We start from the raw sequence: 23909 nt of genomic DNA, 5'->3' as shown, positions 1-23909 counted from the left end.
GCCCAAATAAATCAGCTCCCTCCCAGTCCTCTCCGTCATCTCCGAAGGGCTTAGTTTGCCTGTAGTCATTAGTTTTCCCTCAGTGACAAAAAAAAGGCAGTGTTTTTATTGACCTTGACGTGGGACTGCTTTCCTATTCCCCCATTTGCAGCGCTCTCAAAACATATAGCCGTGCTCACCACCATGAGCCCACAGACGGTACCTCGGGGGAAATTTTCCTGGCCAACAACAAAGGGCAGCCTGAAAGGGAGCTGTCTTGACGCTTAAGTGCAGAAGTTGTTTTACTGCTCAGTCATGCTGCTGGCCAAGGCTTTTCCAAAGGGGCAAGTGATGCGTGCAGCTAATTGGAGCGACGTTGAAGGGGTCAGATTTTTCAAGAAAGCCAAACTAATTTCAATCTAAAACCCAGGCTTTTATTAGGCAGCCAGCCAGAGTCATCGCTTCTGGAATGAAACCTGAGGGGCATCTTGTTGTGAGTCAGAAAGTAGCTCCGTAGGCGGCCAAGGAAAGCACAGCTTTCCCTTACAGTGGTGATTCTATCTTGTCCTGCGTTGTGCAGGGTTGTGTGGAGAGGCCCAAGAAATGGCTTTTCTCCTGAAGCAAAGCAGTCCGTGCCAGAAGAAGGAAGAAAAGGGGAGCCATAGAGGTGGTCCTGTTAACCACCTGATGGGAGCTGTTGGTTGGGGCTATAATAGAATCGGTTCCCACCCAGATTAAAAGAAGGGGTAGTTTTCATTCAGTCTGGCTGTGATACACCTGTAGCCCAAGTAGGAACCGTCAGAGCTGACGTGCTTTAGTCTCCATCAAGCATAACTCTTTCACGGTGATTAAGACTGGATTTTCTTCAAACTAGATGTGGACTTAGACTAATAGAGTCATTGATTTCAAGGAAGTTGCTCTAATTCAAAGTGAGGAAAGACCTGGGCCTGATGCTGGAGCAGCGCACCACCGGTAGCTCCAGGTCCTGTCAGCTTTCCTGTTCCCAGCTCTTGTGCACGCTCTCACGTTGCCGGCCTGAGGAGCAGAAGGGGAAAGCTTTCCCACAGCAGTACAGGGCCTGTGCAGAGGAGAAAAGCAGAAGCGTGCAGCAAGAGTAACAGGCTGGTGGGATGGGGAGTCACTTCAAAGTATAACAAACGCTCAAAACCATTAAAAAAACTGATCTGAATTCAGTCACGGTGAGAGATGCACAAGAGTGCTCTTACTGGGGTCAGTAACCAGCCAGCAAAGTAAGCGGCTGTCTGGCAGGAGATATTTTGCTAGATAAACAGTGATTCTGAAACTGTACCGCACCATTCCCGTGACCTCCTCCTGAAAGGCTGAATCACCTTTTTCTTTTCTTACAGTGGTTCGCTGTCAGATAAGCGGTTTATATTTACTTCAAATGGTAAGACTAATGGCTTTATGCTTAGCTATTCAAAAGTTACCTTTTCATTTAAGTATTTGCTGTAAAAGTTTTGAAAAGGAATCAGGAGAATGTCAGGCTGTGTCTAGGAAGGATATTTTAGGACAGCAATTTTTTAAAATTGGCAAGGTGAATAAAAAAATTGAAGGGATGTGAAGTGAGCTAGGAAAAAACACAGAATAGGAATAGGTCATACGCACATAGACGAGAAACAGGAATAGTATTCTGCTGTTACATTTCTGGTGCCAGCATATGAAAAATGGCAATCAGATAATCCTGTTTTAATGTACTTTAGGCAGCAGAAAATGAAATCAGTTTTTCTTCAGACATTTATAAATTCCATCTTCATTATACAAGAAGAGAAAGAAAACATAGAGAGGAATGAAAATATATTTACATTGCACTGATACAGAACGAGTTTTTGTTTATGACTTTCCAAGATGCAAAAGCGTCTTTAATCTGTCAAGCTGTTCATTTGCATAAAACATAGCAAAGTGGGGGGAAAAGTTCGCACTCGTTCATTTGAATTATATTTCAGTCATCTGAGATAAAATCATTTACTATTCTACTGAAAACTGTAGAGCATGTATAGGCCTTTGAAAGTGCCAGGGAATTATTTTTAACTTCATTGAAACCTTATTCCACTAGCCTGTTTTCTCTGAAGAACCTTGATGTGTAGAAATTTTGTGGGTTCTTTGGTGGAGTTTGTAATACTTACCTCCAGCTATTATCTTCATGATATCACCTCTTGGCAGCAGTATCAAGGAGCTTCTCTAATGAGTAACTTTCCTAGCCCTAATTGCAGGTGGAATCATGAAATATTTACAGTAAAGTGCTCCTTTCAGTACAGTGCCTTCGTCTGAGAAATGTTTTGTACCGCCAAATTAGTTAATGCCAATCTTGAAATAAATATTGTGTTTCAGAAGGAAAATTTAAAAATATAAGACAACCTCACAGGAATGAGACAAAACTGCAGCGATTAAAAAAACATGTCAAAAATGGCAGAGGTAGTCAGAAGGTGTCATGAGTTGAATCGGTAAAGGAGAGGGACCGCAGCACTCTGGTACTGGATCATCCACTACAAATTGACTGGCAAACACCACAGCTAATGGATAGCATCAGGCTAGCACTAGACTAAGCAACATCTGACTTTGCTGTTGTGGGTGGTCTTCATATGTTGCTAGCCTAATATAAAAATATGCTGTGAAAACGCAAAATAACTCCTTCTGCCTGTCTGTGTGGGGACTCCTAGGCTGCAACAAATCTCTCAGTCTGGAAGAGGGATTCCTCTCCAAGAGCCAGGTTACTGCGTCTTCCTACTGGGAAGAGACCAACGAATTTGGGCAACTGTTCCAGTGGTCTCCCGACAAGGCTTGGCTTCAAGTCCCAGGACTGGCTTGGGCCTCTAACCACAGCAGCAATCGTGAATGGTTGGAGATAGACCTGGGAGAGAAGAAGAGAATAACAGGTATGTCACTGTCTGGTTATCAGAAGCTGGGGTTTCAGCTAGAGAAGAAACCGAATGCAGCCAAAAAGCTAATAATGCACTAATCCAATGTTTCTTTCATTAAATGTAAGGGAACGTTCTGCCTCAAGGAATATTATTTTCCTATTTAAAAAATCAGGACTATTTACAAGACTGGTCTTCTACAGGGATATAGGATTGAAGTCAACTTGTCATACGTGCCTGATCTGTAAGCATGCTGTTAGGCTCGGAACAAAATACTTACACAGGGACCAGTAAAGTCTGGATGGATGATAAACGATTGCTTAGGATCTATTAATGATGCAGTTCTGGAATCAATAAGAAACATTAAAGTCATAGCCTTTGAAACAGTGGCCCAGGTGAAAGAAATTCCTGTTTCCAACCCTTGGTTTAGTTGTAAAAATGTAAATTACAGTTGCTGCTAAAGATGTTAAGACTGATGATATGGACCATAATATCAAAAAGCAATTACCATTTTTGGAGCTATTGATTTGGGATCTGTTAAAAATTTCATTGCTCTAAATTCACAATTTAAAGCTGATTTCCATTCTTCACCCAACTTTTAAACTCAATTCCAACACAGTTTGAAAAATAAATTAAGACTTTGAAGGCAAAGTTCTCCAAATTGTTTTGGCTTCTGTGTTTGCATTTGAAAATGTTCCTTTAAAACAGACACCTAACAAATGAAAACGTATTTTGCGTTTTGTTAAAAGGGATTAAGACCACTGGCTCTGGATCCACGATGCTGAATTTCAACTTTTATGTAAAGACATTTACAATGAACTACAAAAATAACAACTCGAAATGGAGAACCTACAAAGGGATTCTGAGCAATGAAGAAAAGGTAAGGGAAAGTGGGAGGGGTAAGAAAACACAGAGCAATAATGCGTACGCTGCCTTGACATTGAAAGGCAGGCTTTCACTGTCAAGAAAGATTAGGAGTTTCAGACTTGTCTAGACTTGGGTTGTCTTCACCAGTGTAATTTATGGCCATGGAGTAGATAGCGAGCTTGTCGAAACAAAGAAGTTACCCAGGGCATGCTGAAGTTTTGAGACACACACAGGGAGGCATGTGTATGTGTGTGTCCTTTTTTTTTAAAAAAAAAACCAAAAAACAACACGGTGTAATTAAAGCTGTACACCAGGCTGTCTGGGCAAGTCTTTAGCTCAGCTCAGCGCTTGCCCATGCTAGGAATGCTGTACCACTGCAGAAGAATTGGTCGGTATGGCACCAGCAAAGCTGAGATTCAGCTGCAGATGCACTGGGATGGTCAACCCACCCACACCCCCCAGGAGCGAAACAACCGGCTCGGGTAAAAGCACAGCTCTGCTGGTGGAGCTGCGCCGTGGACTGAGCTCCTGCTTGGCTGAGTTGTGGTCACCAGGGACTGCACCGCTGCCCGCCCCTCGCTGGTGGGACTCTTCTGACACCAGTCTGTGGGCACAGCCTGTGTCTGTGAGGAATTCATGTAACTGAACACAAAACAAATGCTTTTACACCAAAACGCCTGTCCACACAACTGCTTTCACAGACTCTGAGTGACTTTAATGATGAACAGATAAAAGCAGTGCAACTAGTTCCTGCAGACAAAGGATCTGCTGCACAGGTTCATCTAATAATGTTTTCCCCTGAAAACTTCATGTTTCCTTTCAACCAAACAAAAAAAAAGCAAACCAAAAGCCCCCCCTCCCTGCCCCCACGGTGTTCCAAGTCAGACCTTCACTCATAATTTCTGAGGGAGCTCTTCTTGCCTCAGGATAAGGCTCTACCTGGTCTTCAAGTTAAGGTAAACCCAAGTTTTTAAAAACTTGGTAGAGCTCTACAGTGTTCTGATTTTCTTAGCTTGTATGGCACGGGATTTCACTGCGCAACGTTAACTGGTTTTATATTTTTTAAATGTTAAGCTGAAGTGGTGTCAGCCCAAAAAGTGACAAATCAACCTAGTAGTGGCTGAGCTGTGGAGGCTAGCAATTGAAAACGTGCGGGTATGCAATTTTCCACAATGACTTGTTATATACAAATAATCTTGTGGAATTATTACATACGAACTTAGTTTCAGCTGAGGTGCATGAAAAAACCTGTCCCATCAGAACCCCACGTGGCCTGACATTTTATCTGAGACATGCCGAGCTCACTTCCCTATCTCATCAGGCTTTTAAGTTGTCCTAGGTCGTGCTGAAGCATCTCCCAAGAACTAATTTTGCAAGGACTACTGTTCTGCACATGGGCTGAGCTGATGCTGGGAAACACTGTGTAAGTGCAGGGAAAAGGAGACACAACCGCATTGCTCTTCAAGCTTGATACAGAAAACCGACCATTTTACTAAAATGGCTAGAAATCCTTCAATTTTTTTCTTTTTACGTTATTATCCCCTGTTGCCCAAGTAAGGGTGCTGCAGTGCTACTAAATCAAAAATTATAGCATTATACCAGCATACATTAACTAGAAATTACACAGAATTGAAATAGAGTGATACTCTTTCTTCTCCGAGTTAACAGGAAAATGGGATCATCCGTCAGAACTAAAAAGATTATTTCTTTCCAGAACTCTCATTTCCAAAGGTCTTGTGGCTGCATCCCAGATTATCATTGTATTAGTTTTAGGATAATGAAAATCTTTGAAGTTGGGGCACTTTGAAGAAAGGAACTTTTAAAACAGCGCAAACAACGTGCCTGTGTTCCGCTGCAGGTATTCCAAGGCAACTCCAACTCTGGTGACATAGTACGCAATAACTTCATCCCTCCGATAGTGGCCCGTTACGTGCGAATTATCCCTCAAACCTGGAACCAAAGAATAGCGTTGAAGCTCGAGCTGATGGGTTGTCGAATAATGCAAGGTATGGGGTAAGCAGCGCTCCCCAGGCATGGTGCCTCCAAAGGCCCCTGTGCTACCACAGTGCCACTGACGCCCCCTTCTCTTTTGCAGCTAATAGTTCATTTACGCATTCAATGTGGCAGAAACCAAGTCAGAGCACTGAAACCTCCCTTGGAAAAGAAGACAGGACTGTTACGGAGCCCATCCCATCGGAAGAAACTAACTTGGGTAAGACTACCTGGCGCTGCATTTTCTCCAGGATGCATCATGTCTTCAGCCCAGCCTGAGTGAACTTGAAACTTAATTACAAATCAAAACTTTTATTTTCCCCTCAGACTTCATTAAAGGTTAACGACAAAGAGGAGAGGGAGGAGCACAGGTTCTTTTTGTCTTAAGGCACAGAAAGAGATCGAAAGCCTTAATTTTCCTTGATGTGTGAAACAGCAGGCTTTGGTTTCCCTGTCATACTGGTTTATTTGCCGTGCTTGGTAGGTGGCTCAAGGGACTACACTGAGCACTCATCAGCATTTTTTTGGAGGAGCTCTTCCTCACTCTCTTCCCATATCTTAAAATTTTTGTAACACGTGAGGCAGTAGTCTCACAAAAATGTTACCTTCCCTCTACGCAACCACGACTCCTCTCAGACCAGGTCCCCAGGTCGAAGCAACATACAGTAGCGCAGGGTTGGGTAATTAAACACTTTTTCATAATGCCTGTGTTCACGGGGCGGGTCAGAAAACCTTAATTCTTATACTTCTCCTTGAATATGTAACCTTTATCCTTCAACGTTGTGGACCTAATTTATTGGATCTTAAAAAGCAAGCAGGAATTACCAGACCCACCACACCAAACACTGCTACCCATTAGGTAGCTGGTAGCTGTAGGAAAGTCTCTGTAAAAAACTGGTTGTAAGAAGCAATGACTGTAAGAAAAAAAGCTCTTCTGAAACGGCATTGCTCTTGCCAAGAGCAAGCTCAGTTCACCTCTGCAGCGGTACGGGTAAATTGTATCCATGTTCACTGAAAATGAAATATACTGAGATTTTGTCTGCTAAATTGTAAAGACCCTGTGGACACGTGTACTACCTTATTTTCACAGCTTGGTAAGTGTCTGTAGGAATAGCGAATGGTGCACTCCTGACACGAGAGCCACCCCACTGCTAATGTTCAAATGCCTGCTTTAAGCCACGTTGTGTTAGAATTTAACAGGGGCTGAACGGGTTTTTCCCTAGCTCCCCTCCTGGAAATCTTTGAACTACTTTGACTGAAATGTTTCAACCAGTTCAGCATGAGCCAGATACTCGACATGTAAAACTGCAGCCTCATTCGGCAGTTCTATAAGCAACTGAAAACAGAGTTGTTGTAAGTGGCTTTTAAAAAGTTACCTAGTGTGTAATAAGAAAGAACTGCTCTTTGTGAGGACGCATATAGATACTAAGCCAAGTATCAACCTTGAGAAAGTATATTTAACCCTCTCATCTCAACACTGTCCACATAGGTACGCGTATGGCTGAGGACAGGTCTTCCAGTTTTACAGCTTTATGTTTTCACGCTCTCTTGCAAGGAGTGTTCCTGCAAGATTATTTTGCCTTTTACTGTACTCTCTGTAGTAAAAATTACCAGCTTCGGAGTAATTTGCCTTTTAAACTTTTATCCTTTTTTTTTCTCATGCAGGCTTAAAGCTTACAGCCATAATTGTCCCCGTCCTCATCGTGCTGTGTCTGTTCCTGTTCTCTGGAATTTGTATCTGTGCAGCCCTGCGCAAGTAAGATACTGGCTTTTGTCACAGGAGGCATTCGTGGCTACCTAGCACACCCAGCTACATGCCCTCTTTCCAGACCCTCTTTACTCCCTCCAGGGAGCTGGAAATTGATCCTGTTTGGCAGTCTTCCATTTAAATGGAACTCATACCGTGTCTCTGTAAATTGTATCTCTTACTGTACGTCTCCCCTAGTCGGACAAAAATGAAGGTAAAGCAGGTCAGAACCACACACCCCAACTTACAGCCCAATATAACCAGCTGTTCTCTTCAGCCTACATACACCCACAAATACTAAGGTGTAAAGCAGTCAAAGACGGAATAGTTTCCACACCAAAGCCAAGTAAAAATTCGGTGAGGAGAGGATTTGAGCTATCTATCTGGACCATTTTCTTTTGTTTTCCCTCCTGTTGTGTTTCTGCTTCCCAGTCCCTTAAGTCAGAGCACTAAACCTAGCGGGCTGAAAGCAGAGCCCAGCTGTAAGGAGTTGTACACGTACACTGGTAAGCAGCTAAAACTAAGCCACTTAATTGCACAGGTCAGAGGACTGGAAGAAGCACTCCTAACTGTGGCTCCTGGTAGATGTCCATTCGTATGAGCCCGCACTTGCACGTAGAGCCGGGAAATGCTTCTGTCAGCAGATGGGGATTTGGAGTATAAGCAATGCTCTGGTGATGCTGCTTCATCACTAGCTGTACCCAGCTCTGCCCTGGATTCCCGGTAAATCTATAAACTAGACAAAGAATTCAGAAGAGCAGACTCACCAAAACATAACCTGGAGTTACGCGTATGGACGTGGACACATCAAATCGGTGCATGCCAGACACAAGAAATTTGAACGCCAGCACTCACAACTTGTGTATAGATGGGGAAAAACCGAAATGTTGAAGCCCTGGGTTTGCATGCCTTATGTTCTAGCAAACACCAGCCTCCAGAAACTCAAAATGAAGTGTTGTCCTCAGCCGCTAAACACAAAGCCTCTCTCTGCTGGAGCTAAGGCATGAAGCTGAAATGCTGTGAGTGCAGATGTTTATAAATGCTTTCCTCTCCTTGCAGGCGAGAAGCCAAAGGACTTTCTTATGGATTATCCAGTGCTCAGAAATCAGGTTAGTGGAGAATCATGAGCTTTGTCCTGTCCTGTCCTGTCCATTGGGCCAAGGGGAAGGGGTTTATGAAATTAAGCATGAAATGCTTATGAAATAGCATCCACATTTCCTCGTTCAAATTCACTACTTCATACAAGGGAAATAGCAAATGATAGTCCCACTTGTGTCATCCTAACACAGTGCCCTGAGAAACAATATAATTTGGTTTCTATGACAGAAAGGCAATTAGCAAAAGATCTATTATACAAAGCGCATAAATTAGCATGTAAGAGTGCTCCCAGGTGCCCTCCATTTCCTTCCCTCCTCCAAAATACCTATTTCGCAGAAAATTGCTGCTTTCCTTTTTTTTTTCCCGACAGCAGAGGGAATTTGCCTTTCTCCAAGAGAGCAAGGGCTAATAATTTTTTATGGCTTTAATATTTCCATCTCGCTGCCCTCCCTGGTTGGGACTGTATTTATAAAGCCTAACAATACTGAATTGTACTTCACGTGTAAAATCAGAATGGGGGATTGGCTTGAGGACGCTACTTCAGGAGGCGCCTGCAAAACCCTGGTGAAGTGACAATCTCTGTCTTGCTCGATAATGCTTTCTAGGGTGGCATCTCCCTTTAGCTTGGAAGTTGGGGTTTTGCTGTTTTTCCTGGCCTGCCATCTCTATAGAAGAATATCCTTCTGAATCTCAGCTTTCCATAAAAAGAGAAACCACTAAGCAAACCACGTCTCTTAACAAGTGCCTCGCAGTAGCTCAGCTCCAAAATTTCATCCCTCGGCAGGTGCTGGCATCAGTGAAAGGAACGCTGTCACCCACAGCAGCTCGCCCTCATTAGAAAATTAATTTGTACTTAACATCATATTTGCTAATATGATTTCTCAAGGTCACATCATAATCCTTTCTCACTTGCTAATGAGGACAAATCCCAAGAAATTGGAGATAGCCTTTTACCCAGTCAGTTCATTTGTCGCGTGTGTGCTTCATAAATCAAGCTCCTAAGCCCTGGTGAACCAGGCTTGGGACTTAGAAAGCTGGGAGTGGAACCCACCTCTCCACAGACCTCCTGCCGCGGGCTCCAGGCAAGTGCCTGACACAGTGGATTTTCTCTTTTCTGTCTCACGAGGATGTTGTGAGAACAAATGAATTGGTATGTGCTCAGATATCAGGGAAACGCAAGCCATACTTGTCTACTGGAAAAAAAGGAAATTTTTAAGCATTATTTTCCCCACATACGCAATGGCAAAACTTGTAACTGATTTAAAGCTGGTATTTTACTGGTACACTTTGTTAAGGCTTCAGTGCAGGCACACCTACAGAGTTTGAGCCCTTCTTGCCAAGAAAATCCTCTGTAAAGTTTCATTTTCACTTGGAAATCCCAGCTGATGATTCACTTTTTCCCTTTCACCCTCCAAATTTAGGGGGCTTTTTTTACAAACAGCCTGTTTTAGTCTTGCTTTTTAACTACTTTAAGATATTGACAGCAACGAGTCCACCAAAAATTAAACTTTCTGATAAGCCTTCCGATTATAAGCATTTAACTTTCCGATAAGCCTTCTGTTTTTATTTCTTTACCATAGGTTGTTGGAAACAAATCAAGCAGCCCTTCACCAGACATCAGTCGACTGAGTTTACCATCAGCTATAATAATGAGAAGGAGACACCACAAAAACTAGATCTGGTCACCAGTGACATGGCAGGTAACAATTGCTCCCCCTTGATGCCTTCGTGTTTCTCTGCACCCAGAGCAGGTAACAGGGAGAGGGACGGGCCAGCAATGTTGTAAGCTCCAGGTCTCACACAAGCTGAGGCCCAGGAACAGATTTATCTCTGTTCATCCCAGATGTATAGCGAAGCCAGCTAAATATATCAGTGGAAAGTTAAAAAAAATTTTTTTCTTGGAGTTTTCAGGAAAGATTTCCTGACTCTGAAATGGGTACAGTTGAAGGTAACCATGGAAGGCAGTCAGGCATGGATGCAGCGCGGGAATGCGCCTCGGATAGGATAGTTTGGCTTTGCTAATTGATTTTTGTGTTTTTATTTAAATACAAGTGTCTCTGGAAATGGAACAAAGTCTAATGCCCCTTGTTGCTGAGCAAATAGAAAAGCTGCTTACTTGGTTTGCAGTGGGATTTCATGCCCAGCTGGAAGTCGTGCTGAGATCCCTGTGCAGCTTTCCTGCTGCCTGAACTATTCTGGAGACGAGGCCCCCTGAAGTGGAAGCAGGTAGATGAGAGAGAAGGGAAAAAACCACCACCGTGCGTCTCTCCTGTGCCACCTCGGCTCCAGGTCACTCTTTGGATAGAGCAAATCCCCACATCGGTACTATTTGCATCCCAAAGGGATGGTTTTTTAATTCATCCTCTTAGCACATCTTATCCCTGCCCAGTTTAGTCTGTCTGGAAAGGCGAGTGAGACCAGCCATTTCATGGGATCAGTGATCAGCAATCTTCCAGAAAGATTAACTTGCTGTTTCCAGGCTCCAGACCATAGAAACTCCTTAGAATTTCTCCAATGTGTTTGGCAGAGAAATACACTTAAAAAACAAATGGATGGTTACTGTAATTCCATATGGTGCTACCCTGGATATCTTTCAAAGATGGTTTCAACCCCTTACAAAAGCTTTCAATATAAATACGCAAAGACCTATAAAGCAGTTTAATTTCATGAAGGAAAGGGAGTGAATAAAGGTTGCTCACAAATGATGGTTATCTGGCTCGGCCGGCTGTGGCTGGGGAGCCTCTGCTCTCTCCATCCTCCCCTCCTGCCCTGTGTGGGAAGTCTGGACACCCAGCCTGGCCCGGCAGCTCCCCAGCCTTAGCGTTTCACCCGCAGTCTCCTTAAAAATAAGAAACGTGAAATAAAAAAAAATGTGAACGCAGCCCAGAAATGTGCCGTTTAATACTTTAATTGCAGAGGGCATGCAAATGGCATACAGGTTAACGTGCTACACGAAATTCCCCCCCACACACTTTGAATCCCTGGCTGCCAGTTCTCAAAGGCAGCGGGAGCGACTCGAGATGCTTCATCCTGAGCGAGGGAGATTGCTGGGGATGGCGGCAGCGATGCTGGGGAGAGCTGCACTGCTTGCTTAGTGAAATATCATAACACCTTCACCCTACATGCTGAAGTTTGGGAAGCAGCCAGGAACTGCCAAAAAGATTCACAGGACATATGGGATCGAATTCGACGCTCATGTCAGATGAACCACGATGCCAGAACAGAAACTGAGCTAACTTCTTCACGCCTGCGTCAAAACACGATACTTTAGCAGTGTCATTTACTAGAGCTGTTCAGGCCACCGTATGTATCCGTAAGAGATTGTCACTAGCACCAAAGCGAGAAAGTTAGAACGCTGAATTTTCTCATAATAGTTCTACTGGGTTTTTTGAAAACCCTTCAAGTCCAGGTCTCCTTCTTACCCGTCAGCCTCCTCGACTAGAGCTGCCAACACGCGCTGCTTGAGGCTGCATTTTCTCCACCTCGCTCCTTTGCTCCTGCTCGGGCCGTTTGCCCATCCCTGGCTCTATCCCTGCCGTCCCCCCCTGACCAGGGTGACCGCCCGGTTCCTCCGGCGGTGCCGGTCCCGCTTCTCCTCCCACGGCCCGGCCCGGCCCAGCCTGCCTTGCGCACCCGCAGCCGTGCTGAGCTGGCTTAGCACATTTCACACTTCCCTTGACTCTCTTGGCTGCCGTTCCGCCTAACTTCATCCTTCTTGTCAGTCAGCCACTGCGAGATGCCTTTTAAATAAAGCTTGCGCTTGGTTGGGATCGTTAAGAATCCTCCGGGCATTTTAATTATTTCAGAAGTGGAACACTTGCTTTGGAGAACTTGTTTGTGGATCTCCATGCAATGGCCGTTGTCCAGTTCATTGCTAGTATTCTGTTGACTTCTCTTTTTCTAGGGGTTTCGAGTATACTCCAGAAATGACATCAATTTTTTTGTGTGGGTAGGTGGGGAAAGGGAGGGAGGGAGTGGGGAAAGGGGTGGCAGATTGGAGCTCCTCCATGAAAGAGCTTCTGCCATGTTCTGCAATGCGTGCTCGCTGAAGGAGGTGACAGGACCGGTGCTGGGGCGAGGTTTCCTCACATCCCTGATAACCACGTTTGATACAATAACGAGTCATTTTTCAACATAAAATACTTATCAATGCCTTGGATACATAAAATAATCCACCTATGCCTTATTGAGCAGTTCATGCTTCCTTTTAGATTATCAGCAGCCTCTCATGATCGGGACTGGGACGGTAACACGGAAAGGATCTACTTTCAGACCCATGGACACGGAAAACGAGGGAAGAAGGGGGAGTTCAGAGTTTGAAAATCACTATCACTGTCCGCTCAGAGCCAACCGGCACGAGTACGCTCTGCCCCTGACCAGCCAAGAGCCCGAATACGCCACCCCCATCATAGAGCGGCACATCGCAAGAGAAAATAATTTTCCCTCCGAAAATGGCTACAACGTACCCGTTGTCTCCTCTCAGAAACACTCCCTTTCCGCAGGCAGCTTCTCCGGTTCGTGTAAGGCCGATCTCAGGAACGGAGACTATCAGACACCCCAGAGTGTCATAAACTACGACAAACCCAAAGTTAACGGGGTTCTGGCCTCCGTGAGCTACAGCACGGACTACCAGAAACCTCAGCCCAACAACGCCCTCGGGAGCGAGGGCTACTCGACGCCCAGAGACTGCCTAAAGCCAATTAGCCAGACAGCAATGACAGCTCTCTTGTGATCTGGCGAGCAGGGGAGACGCCGTGCGCAGGAACGTCGCCGCACGGCTTTGCGAAGCCAAAACAGAGTTTGGAGGGGGCTCTGCCGCGGGAGGCAGAAGGCAAACAAGCCCTGTGTACATAATATTGCAGTCTTGCTGGGTTCTGACATCTGAAGAAAGCATATGCTGTTTATCACTGTTTATAGCAAGAGAGATGTTATCAGTGAAGACTGTACATCTTATTTTCTGTAACTGATCTCAGTGCTCCATTTGCAACGTGTGCAATTTGTACATAGCTTTTATTTAAGGCGAATTTCTTAAGTTTCCTTTTCACCTGGGGGACTGAAAGGATTGCAGAAAGGCCTATTTAAGAGAAACAGGCCTCCTCCGTCTTCATTTTACCTGCTGTCGTACTGGCAGCTGTAAATGGTGTATCTTACGGTTGTGGTGATTCATCTCCTTTCCTATGAAAACTGAAGATAGGGCATCACTGTAGTTCTTCCTGGGAGGGTGGAAGAAGTAAAACTACTTGAGAAGCATAACGTGCACAGGAGAAGGCAGCTGAGCATTTAAATACCATGCTCAAACACACCTTCCCAGCTGCTTTTTTAGCAGCAATTCTTACATGCTTGAATTTGATCCTAGCATATGAGCTGAGCCTGTCTAACTTGCTATTCGTATTAGAAACCGGTAGAAAGGCTGAAACCAGTTTTGGGTTCAAGCCATGGTGAGCACTCCGCAATAGAAAAAAAAAAAAACAAAAAAACCAAAACAACCCACAAACCAAACAACTGTCAATCTGTGGGTTTTTTTTTTTTCCATTAAGTGTGTGTGGAACCAAAATGTGAATTTACAGCTGAGAATTAAATCCTGTTCAAGCCCCAGCTGATGCTTTTGCTGCTAAACTATAAGGAAGTTTGTTCCTTGGCACAAAGCAGCCAGCTTCCTGAACTTTTCATTGCTCCACCAGGTATTTTTCTGCCTTACAAATTTAGTGTAACATTTCTATTTGAAATACTTCGACTAAGTAAAACACAGTGTGTGCATGGCTTACTGTGGCAGTTAAATTTGCAAGACGGCAGATCAGTACGACAACAACAGTTGTTTTCAAATAGCTTTTCTTTTGCGGCTAATGTGACCCTTAATTCTGGTTTTGGACAAACTTGAAAAAGCGTGGGGATGGGTGCAATGTATCGCACAGCAGCTGGCTCCTCTTTCAGCAGAAGTGTCATTGAAGCCAAACAGCTTCTGGTAGCAACCGGGACCGGCCGCTGCCCTTCTACCTGCAGTGCTCGGAGCGTCACTTTGAATTTGAAAGCTTGTCCTAAAACGTCATAAAGCGATATACTTCTGGGAAGGAAGAACGGTGCTATATTTAAAGCACAAGGATGGGAAACGAGACCAGTAAAACCTGAGCTCTGGGAAAGTCGCTACCTGAAGGCCCTCCATTTCTGTGTGTATAAACCGGGGATAATTTGCAAAAGATGCAACAAAGATTTGCGGTCTGTTCGCCAAGTGCTTTCAGATCCTTGGGTGGGAAGTGCCGTCAGAGCACAAACTAGTTGCAGTGGTGCTACTCACAAATATTGCTAACTCCAGCCATACCCAACCTTAAGGTAAAGCTCTTAGCGGGTTCTTTGCATACGCTTGTTTTGTGGCCTCAAGTGGTGCCATTCCCTCACACTGCCGCGCCGTGCATGCCATTCCCGTGCAGATTCGCGAGTCAAGGTAACCTCGTAGCCTTCCTGTGTTTGCTGTCAATACAGTTTCTGTGAAATGTCTAAAACACCTCAGGTCCTGAAGCGAAACAGCAGCAGCCTGTTTGTTAGACCGAGCTGGGCGGTGTTGTTTACCTTCTGTTGTTTACATGTCTGTGTAAATAAAGAACACTGGTATTTGTAAATCAGTCACACAGGCCTGCTACTTAACTGGGTGACTTGATCATCGCTGCACGCCCACTCTCGTCACATATCCCGCAGGGCGAGAAAGCAGCGTTCCTTACGCCCTGCAAAAGTACCAGTTGCGCTGCTGCAATTCACGGTCCCAGTGTGACAGGCTAAAAAAAGATTGTCTCGGTGCCCCATTTATAGCCCGGCTTTTCTGTCCGTAAGCGCTCGAGAAGAAGCGCCCACGAACAAACGTCTGTGCCCAACGCTGCTGCTGGATGCATATAATTGAGGAAAGGATGAGGATGCCCTCCTGATGAGCCTGAAACCAATACTCCACCCACACGGCTAATTAGCCTGACTTGTCGCTTTACAAACAAGCAGCATTCAGTAATCAGGGCTACTCCCCACCTAACGAGGCACCTAGATAATGCAAAGGTACCAGGCAGCAGATGACACTGCTTGTATTATAACAAACTTTTTGCATGCCTCCGCCACATGCTTTGTACATCTGCAGATCGCTACAAGTGTTCAAAGGGTTCTTGGTAGCACATGTCCCTTTCTGGTGCCATTCAAACCCATCTCAACACAGCTGGTTTGGTTTAGTCTAATAAAAAGTTGGGTCTCGCTTTGAACCTTGCCTTCATTCTCCATCCCCCTCAAAAATACCCCTGCAAAACTGCAAAAAGATAGCTTAAAATAAATCCCCAAACATCTTCGTCCTCCCTGTGTCACAGTGGCTTGGTGGTGACAGGGACAGAGGCAGCGCAGCAGCTCTGGTGGTCGCTCACAGCTCCCAGTCACTGCTGTGGTGGTTTATGGCTCACGTCTGAGTGACTGCCGGGGGTGGTTAACATAAAAAACCCTTGGGCTTCTCCACCTCAGCCTGGGAAACAGGAAGTTTTTGGTGACCCTGGAAGCAGATATGCAAGGGAACTTCCTGCCTGTGTAGTCTCTCTATCCTGATGGTGGTAGAGATACTAAATCCTGGTGTAGGCAGGCAAGGGGACTGCCTGAACCTTCCCAGTGGTAGTGGCTCGTCCTCATGGTCCTGCTCTGAATGGCTTCTCACATACTGGTACATCAATCTCCAGCTTGTCTACATCAGCCTGTTCTCACCATCAAAACCAGTTGCAGGTATAACACAGGCAGCCTTATCAAACATCACACATTTAAAAACTCTCCCTTCCACAGTGAAGGTTAACGTATGCCCCCTTTTGAGACATTTACACCCTTGGAAGGTCTGCGTTAGCTCTGGGTCTCCAACATCTCTAGAGATTGTGTGAGAGCAGAGTCTCACCCTCTGGCCGATGGAGACTTTCAATAGCATTTTCGTACTGAACTTCTTCCTGAGCAGGCACTCCCAGCAGGCTGGAAGGGTAAAACTGAGCCAGAGTTCACAAGAAGGTTAAATATTAACTGATCAGGGCACTGAGGGCCTATCTGTCCCAGCTGCAGTTGGCGGCAAGCCTCCGACTTTGCCAGGAACAGAGTGAGGAATTGTAACTGCACGTGTCCAACCAAGGGAACTGAAGAAGGCTCCTGAGGTAAGAAAGCGTAAAGGGCGACATACGCGACCTACAACTGAAAACCAAAAATTACAACTTAGCACGCATTTCCAGCTAGGGCCTTATATTTAAAAACAAAACAAACCAAAAAAACCCACAGAAAACAACAACAAAAGTTCCTGAAACACCACAGCAAAAATACAAATGTTCTTTGCTCTCACCTTCTTAGACTGAGAAATAGATTGCAAATTCTTATTTCTTCTGTCAAGTACCTTTCTAACACTTGATACGAAAGCTTTTTTTTTCCCCTATCAAGTCTAATTCTAAATAGTATTTCCCTATTTCTTTTAGTTTCTAGGGTTTAAACATCAGACATTAAACTCTACCTTAGTACCTGCCAGAATCTTTACACCCAACAGGCAGTAGATTAAAATTAGCCCTTGACTTGCAGACTGGAACCAGGATTTCCCCAGCTCCAGATGTCCTACTCATTCATAGCACCATCTGCTCTCTTTTACTCTGTCTCTGGATCAAGCACTCGGCCTCACCTCCCTTTCCAGACACCTTCCACGGGGTGGCTTCCACCGGCTTGCACTGTGCACAGCTCAGTAGCCCACTGGCTACGACAGTCTCCGCATAGATGGGGGAAGGCAGGAAAAGAACCGAGGCCAACCTGCATCCCCTGCGTCTGATGAGTACTGTAACCACTGAGCTAACACGGCAGCGGTGACAGCAGTGCCTCCAGTACCTGTGTGTTTTAAAATGAGAGATCCCTGCTTCAGTCTTTAAAAGAAACACCCATGAGGTTGGATTCCAGCCATTAGAAGCAGGCTGTGAATCCCATGGCTTGTCTGCATTACTGGCATGGCTAAACCCTGGGAAGACTGAGTTTTTAATGCAGACTTCCTTCAGTTTTTTCCCCCACTAACTGCCATGTGGCAGTTCTCCACTCCGTGGGCAGATTTTCGTGGAGCCCCGTCTGAGGCATGAAACGTTCCCTACACCGGATAGGAATGTCAGGCTGTAGATCCCGTTACAGAAGCAGACACCTAACTGAGCTTAACTGTTTGGTGGATCAGTACCATTAAAACACCTATGATTTGTTTCCCCATGGTGCTAGAGACTCCCATCCCGTGCAGACATGGGAAGGACAGCTGCACCCTCCCCAGCGCCGCTCCATCACCGCCAGACTCTCTGGACACATTACCAGAAGCTGAGCTGCTCCAGGACTCACCTCCATCGCACTGGAGGAAAATGGTCTTGTGGCCATGCAGGAAATGGCAGAAGGCACCAGAGGCCTTTCAGTGCTCAGGTGATCTAAACTGCATCTGCAACACAGAGCAAACTGGGTGACCAGTATCAGTAACTGGTAGAGCCCATGCCTGTGACCCACACCCACTGTTGAGCGTGAGAAGCCCTAAGAGAAACCCCCAGGGGTCAGCTCTGTTGTGGCATCCACAGTAAGCCACAATTTTGTATCCGTATAATACAGGTGGCAACCATCTGACATGAGGACTCGCTCGCTTGCTATTTCTCAGGGATCTAGAAACCACAGCGAGGAAGCACTTTTGCCATAACAAATTACACTGTTTACCCTAAGTTCCACTAACATCCTCTGGCCTTAAAACAGTAGTGTTGCATTTCAGCAACACCTTCAAAAATGTGCCACTGAGGTAGTTAGTTCACCACGGAGGTAGTTAGTTCACCACTGAGGTAGTTAATAAAAACTAAATGAAGTGCAGTTATTTATCTGTGTCGTGGCTTTTGCCAAAGGGAAGGCGAGCTGTTAATTTTTCCCCAGGGAGTTCCAATTCCATTCAGGAGGGCAAGTAACAAAAAGCAAGAAAGTGAGCAGGAGTTTTGTGACCGCTAAGAAAGGAGCCAGCGGTCTCACATAAGTCCTGTGGGGTCGGGCACCCATTGAAAAGTAACCACGTAGAAATCCATCACTATTCTTCTGTTCAACCCCTCTCCAAAACCAGGTTAGCTTTGCTCAGCGAGTGGGTGTCTTAAGGGCTCCCCTAGCCCGTTATTAGTCCGGACCCTAGGAATGACAAGGTCGTGCTGTTGCATTCCTTTTTTCCTTCTTATTTTCCATAATAAAAATTCTATACTGCCCTTTTCTTTTCAATGTCAGCAATGATGTAAGCTGGTACTGATCTCCAACCTCTGCTGCGATAGTACAGCATGGGGTAAATGAAAGCAGGATTTATCGTTTCATTTGAAACTCGTCGGCGGTGTTGATACCTGTACTGAAAATTACCCTCCCGCAGCTGTGCAGGGTTAACAAGACTAACAACGTTACGAGGAAGCAGCAGCGCCTATGAATTATTGAAGAGGGAATACATTTCAAGGAACATGCTTATTTAAAGGGAAGGTGCTATTTCTGCACAATAACTTTCAAACTTAAAATAGAAACCTCTCCTGAGGCTTTCTTTTTTTGAAGCCCACCCCCCCCGGTACAGTCCTACCATCTATAAAGGACACGCGAGAAGGGGTCAGATAAACTATTTCTAAACTAGATAAAGACAAGAGGGACGACATCCTTAGTTGGGGAAAACTCATGTTATCCATGATAAGGAGGACGCCTAGCATCTGACTTTCTGTGCTATCTCATTGTGTAGTCTGGAGATGAGAACTTGGAGACTTTTTCATTCAAACTTTGCCGTATTTGTTTAGGCTTGGCCTCACATTATGCGCCGGCAAGTCCTGAAAAACATTTGCCATCTACAGTACGCAGAGGTTATTCAGTAACCTCTCGTCCTGGGCTGAGTTAATTCATTATTTATTCAGCCGCTTGCAACACAGCTCCTGGAGCTGCCATGCGATGTTCAAGAGATTATCATCTCGTTTATTTTTATACGGTCACAGGTATTAAAAAGAGAAATCCAGGAAGGAGAAAAGTTGATTAAGTTAAATCACAACATCATTTTTCAGCGTAGCAAAAAATATAAGCCAACATATATGACATAGTACTGTTACTAAGGCTTTTGTGTCCCGATTAACCACCCTGAACTGACCTCAGGAATTCATAATTTTGACTAGACGCAAAATTTTTAAACAGGCCTTACTGGAAAAGCTCCCTTAATGATCTGCCTTTTCTGCTCACCCAAAGAGGAACATCGTTCCTGGATATCCAGCGTTTCCTCCTATGAGTCTGAGCTAGAAAGAGGAGTAAGAAAATTCACAAGGTATTCACAAATTATTCACAAAAAATTCACAAATTATTCAAAACCCGCAAGGTTCTCTTCGCCAGATCAGCTGACGACAGACAATAATATACTTTAGAAACACATGTATGTTGCCTACCAGAAGGTAGCCAAAAAAGTAACGCCAAAATTCTAGGCTCAAAAGAAACACTAGGAACAATTTAACACAAAAAATACAGAAACATACAGCAACGGCTGAAGCCTGACCCACGACAGGGAGCTTATCAGAAGTCCTCCTCTGTAGGAAGTGGCAGATAGCAGAGAAGATGGTGATACTTGCCATAAAAGAAGGGGAGAAAAGACCGCAGAGAGTAAGTTACATCAGCCACTGCCCCGCCTCTGGTCTGAACGATTTAACGCCTTGAGTATGTACTAGAAACTTTAGCCTTTACAACCGTAATTTACACATCTTAATTTCTGTGGCCCAGGCGACCATTTCACAGATGGGCAAAGTGAGCCAGACAGATATGCTGCCACTTGTCCAGAGCTGTAGCAACAAATCAAGCCCACCCAAAAACGTAAAGGCCTTTGAAAACGCCAACCGCAAACCTGCGAAAAGTCCTCTGTCGTGCAGGGAGAGAAGACAGAGGTGATGAAGGCTACGACGCGCGGGCAGACCTCACTTGAAGAGGCAGCTTTTCTTCACATCTATGGCTAAGCTTTTTATCCTTAAGTGACACCATCTGTTCTGACAGACAGTTTTATAAAATTTGAATACGGTGACCTGGATAAAGCATGCCTGTTGTATGGAAATGCCAGTTGTATGTGGACGTGGAAAGGTTGTGGACAGCTCATGTAACTTCTTTTCCACGGACATCCAAGCGCTTTCAGCATCTCATCACAAAAGGCAGCCCAAGTCCTGTGACACCCCCCAACACAAAACGAGACACGCTTTTGTCAACAACGCCGCAATAACTTTTCTATCATCTTAGAAATACCTGGCAGGTGGCATTCATAAAGATACCCCTTTAGGGTACGTATTTCATTTATACAGGTAAATTTTTGACAGATGAAGTCACGCCCCATCCTCCCCTCGTTTACAGTACAATCACTTCACTGTGTAAGGACCAGCATCAAGGTCAGAAATATTTTATGCCACAGAACACTTGACTGACAAGTTCGCTGGTTACCTGGTTAATGACGGCAAACAAGGTTTGGAGACTGCACAACCACTTGGTGGTCATTGGAAACCAAGCGCAGTAGAGAAAAAGATGATGGCGGGTCAATGTGAACTGACCTTCCTCTTTCCTCTGACCAAGAAGCTTCTATCTGAAACTGGACTAGAGCCAAATGTTAGCATAATCTCCTTTTTTTCACTTCTCCTCACCACGATCTGACACGACCGTGACTCTGTTCCAGCAAAGATGCCAGGAATGCAACAAGGCTGATCATGATTGAAGGGCACTGGCAAAGTGCAGGCAGGAGAGTTGAGAAACCTACCCCGTATCTCATTTCATATTTTATCAGGGCATTTAGTCCCTTCTTTTGGAAAGACTTAGTCAGTCCACAAAAAGATAAAAAGTTTCACTGCTTGAGTGCGAGCTTTTAGGAGAGCAGAGCCCTCATTTTTAAAGTAATTGATGGGGATATTTAAGCAGTCTTTAACAAGTCACGAATCCATGACATTATAATTCTGTGTGTGTGTGTTCACATGTGCTTGTGCATACGCTACGCAGACACAGAGGACAATTTTTGCCATAAGATCTGTCACCTGCAAAGTACTTGCTACAAGATGTGAACTAGACTGGATGTTTATTATGCGAAGAGTACATGTTACTAGAAATAGTTCTGACGAATAAAGTTTTTTCTATTTTTTTAATTAAAAAAAAAACCACAACCAAAACACAAAACCAACAAAACCACCACCAAACCACCCCACAAAACAATAGGCTGCATTTCTCCAAGTCTGGTTGATGTTGAAGATTTGAAGGACTCTGCTGCCCCCTTTTGGCACTAAATACAAATGCAAATACCTACACTAAAAACTAGGATTCTAATCACAAATTGCAGTTACTCAGTAATAGACAAGTTTTGGTTTTGAAAATAGCATAAAACTGAGATAGTTCAAAATACACTTGCCTATTTAACCACATCACTCAAGGCAACCACGTTACCTTACTATACGTACATAGCCGTCTTGCTAATACAGAAAGGCCCGTTTCCTTCATTTTAACATAAAATCAGTTTCAAAATTAGTAATATGTGACCTGGATTTAGCATTACCACTTTAGGAGCACAACAAACCTGAAAAATTTCCACTAGCTCCCTGAACTATCTTATGACACCCCACGTCTGTCACAAACTAGCACATCATCTGAACCGCCACACTGGACAAAAAAAGAATATCAAATAAATCAGAAAGTGTGCAGTAACACTCATTTGATAGCTGTACAAAAATCCTCATTTGGCACATATAAAATGTCTATTCCACAAGTTTCAAGCTCAAAGCCACCAACGCTGAGCAGCTGAGGTGCGTATCCATTGAAGGGTTTAAGTCGTAGCGCCCATTGGGAATCCCTTCCCGCAGAATCCTAAATAACCACGTACATTATAAATGAAACCAAGAGGAACCGGTGCCTTTGTGGCTGTAACCCAAAGGCTCTGATCCTATAAGAGGATCAACACGGGCAGCCCACAGCAGCCTTCTTCACCCACCCTTAGCTGAGGAAGGGTCAACAGCGGCAAACTCACCAACAGAGAGTGAACTGGGACATCCTATTTCTTGTCGGAAGGAAAATGTTCAGGCCAAGGACGCTTCCAGCAGTGTAAGCGCGGGGGACTGGATACATAACTACTCTGGTTCAGCAGCGCGACTTTAATGCTTTCATTCCCCTAAACAAAATGATAATAAACACTTAGACAACAGCAAATAAAATACCATTAGATAAAAATATTTTCATGCCGTTCTGTTTTACTCCATTTTACAGAAGTAACAGCTGTGCAAATATTTAGACAGCTAATAGGAAAAATTAGATTTAGTCAACAGGACTTACGGAGATGTACATATATTTATTAACAATTTGAAGACTTGCAAGTCAAAAGAAAAGTTACCATTTGTCTCCCAAGCACCCTTGACTTCCAGCACTACAGGCAATCAAAACATGTCTGTAAATGTCTGTACTTTCGCTTTGCTTGTTTTTACATTTTCCTAATCTCCTGTTGGGGATCCAGCCATTGAAAACCAGGCAGCAGAGAGCTGCTGGCCCCGCAACTGATGGGGGGAGATGCTGCGGAGACGGCTCAGGCTGCAGTTCAGGAGCAGTGCTCTTGCTTTTCAAAAAGGACATTTGAAGAATTACAGAGTGCCAGAAATTTAAAGAGGGAAATGCAATCATTATCTCCAGTAGAAAATTACAAGAAAAAAACCAGCACAATTTCAATCAGTTTTCCTGGATTCTTTTTTAGGGATCAATGCTCATCTAACATACCTTGCAAAGGGGACTGGAAGAGCATCCTCCTGCAGAGCCTTCAAAGCACCGGCAGCTCCGACGTTTCCCCCGGTACAGCTGGGAGAGACAAGTCTCCGCACGCTATGTGGAAGGCTGACAAAGAGACACTCAATAATTTTGACATTAAGCACTTGTAAAGCGTGTGGAAAATTTACCAAAGTGACTTAAGTTTTCCCATAAAAAGGGAAAACCCTCAAAAAATATTCCTTGGCCTTATTCAGCCATTTGGCCTAGAAGCCCCATTTTTTTCTGTCAAAGCCAGCAAAACATTTGCCACTTCTCAACTCCTGGGTTCCCCTCCAACTGTGAAACTTCTACAGTTTCTAAAGAAAGGCAAATCACGTTGTATTGGAAAAGACATACTCTGGACAAAAGACAAGCTTGAAATATTTTAGGTAATTTTCTTTTCAGGTGGTCGAGTTGAGGTTTTAACCAGCAAAAATGGATTCCTTCTCACGCATACCCTGAGTCAGGATGTGTTTCTCTTCTTTTCTGTCATGTGTGGATCTCTGGAAAAAAGTGCAGAGGACTATTTAGTGACTGCAGTCACTAGGAGCAGCCTCTGAGGTCCTTCAGTAGGGTACTGG

The 23909-nt window shown here is 44.5% G+C and overlaps 1 protein-coding gene across 1 annotated transcript in view; it reads left to right on the top strand.

Moving 5' to 3' along the window:
- The window catches only part of DCBLD1 (discoidin, CUB and LCCL domain containing 1), a 49656-nt gene extending 33919 nt beyond the window's left edge, over window positions 1-15737 (top strand). The window contains 9 exon segments of the mRNA XM_063329730.1: window positions 1347-1387; window positions 2658-2873; window positions 3605-3735; window positions 5581-5728; window positions 5818-5934; window positions 7380-7470; window positions 8521-8570; window positions 10140-10259; window positions 12771-15737. Of these exon segments, the coding sequence (XP_063185800.1) occupies window positions 1347-1387; window positions 2658-2873; window positions 3605-3735; window positions 5581-5728; window positions 5818-5934; window positions 7380-7470; window positions 8521-8570; window positions 10140-10259; window positions 12771-13291 (1435 nt within the window). The 3' untranslated portion in view covers window positions 13292-15737.
- Window positions 15738-23909: the final 8172 nt, after the last annotated feature.

Source organism: Chroicocephalus ridibundus, chromosome 3 (assembly GCF_963924245.1).
Source record: "Chroicocephalus ridibundus chromosome 3, bChrRid1.1, whole genome shotgun sequence".
Taxonomy (NCBI): Eukaryota; Metazoa; Chordata; class Aves; order Charadriiformes; family Laridae; genus Chroicocephalus; species Chroicocephalus ridibundus.
This window is presented reverse-complemented; position numbering and strand designations above follow the sequence as displayed.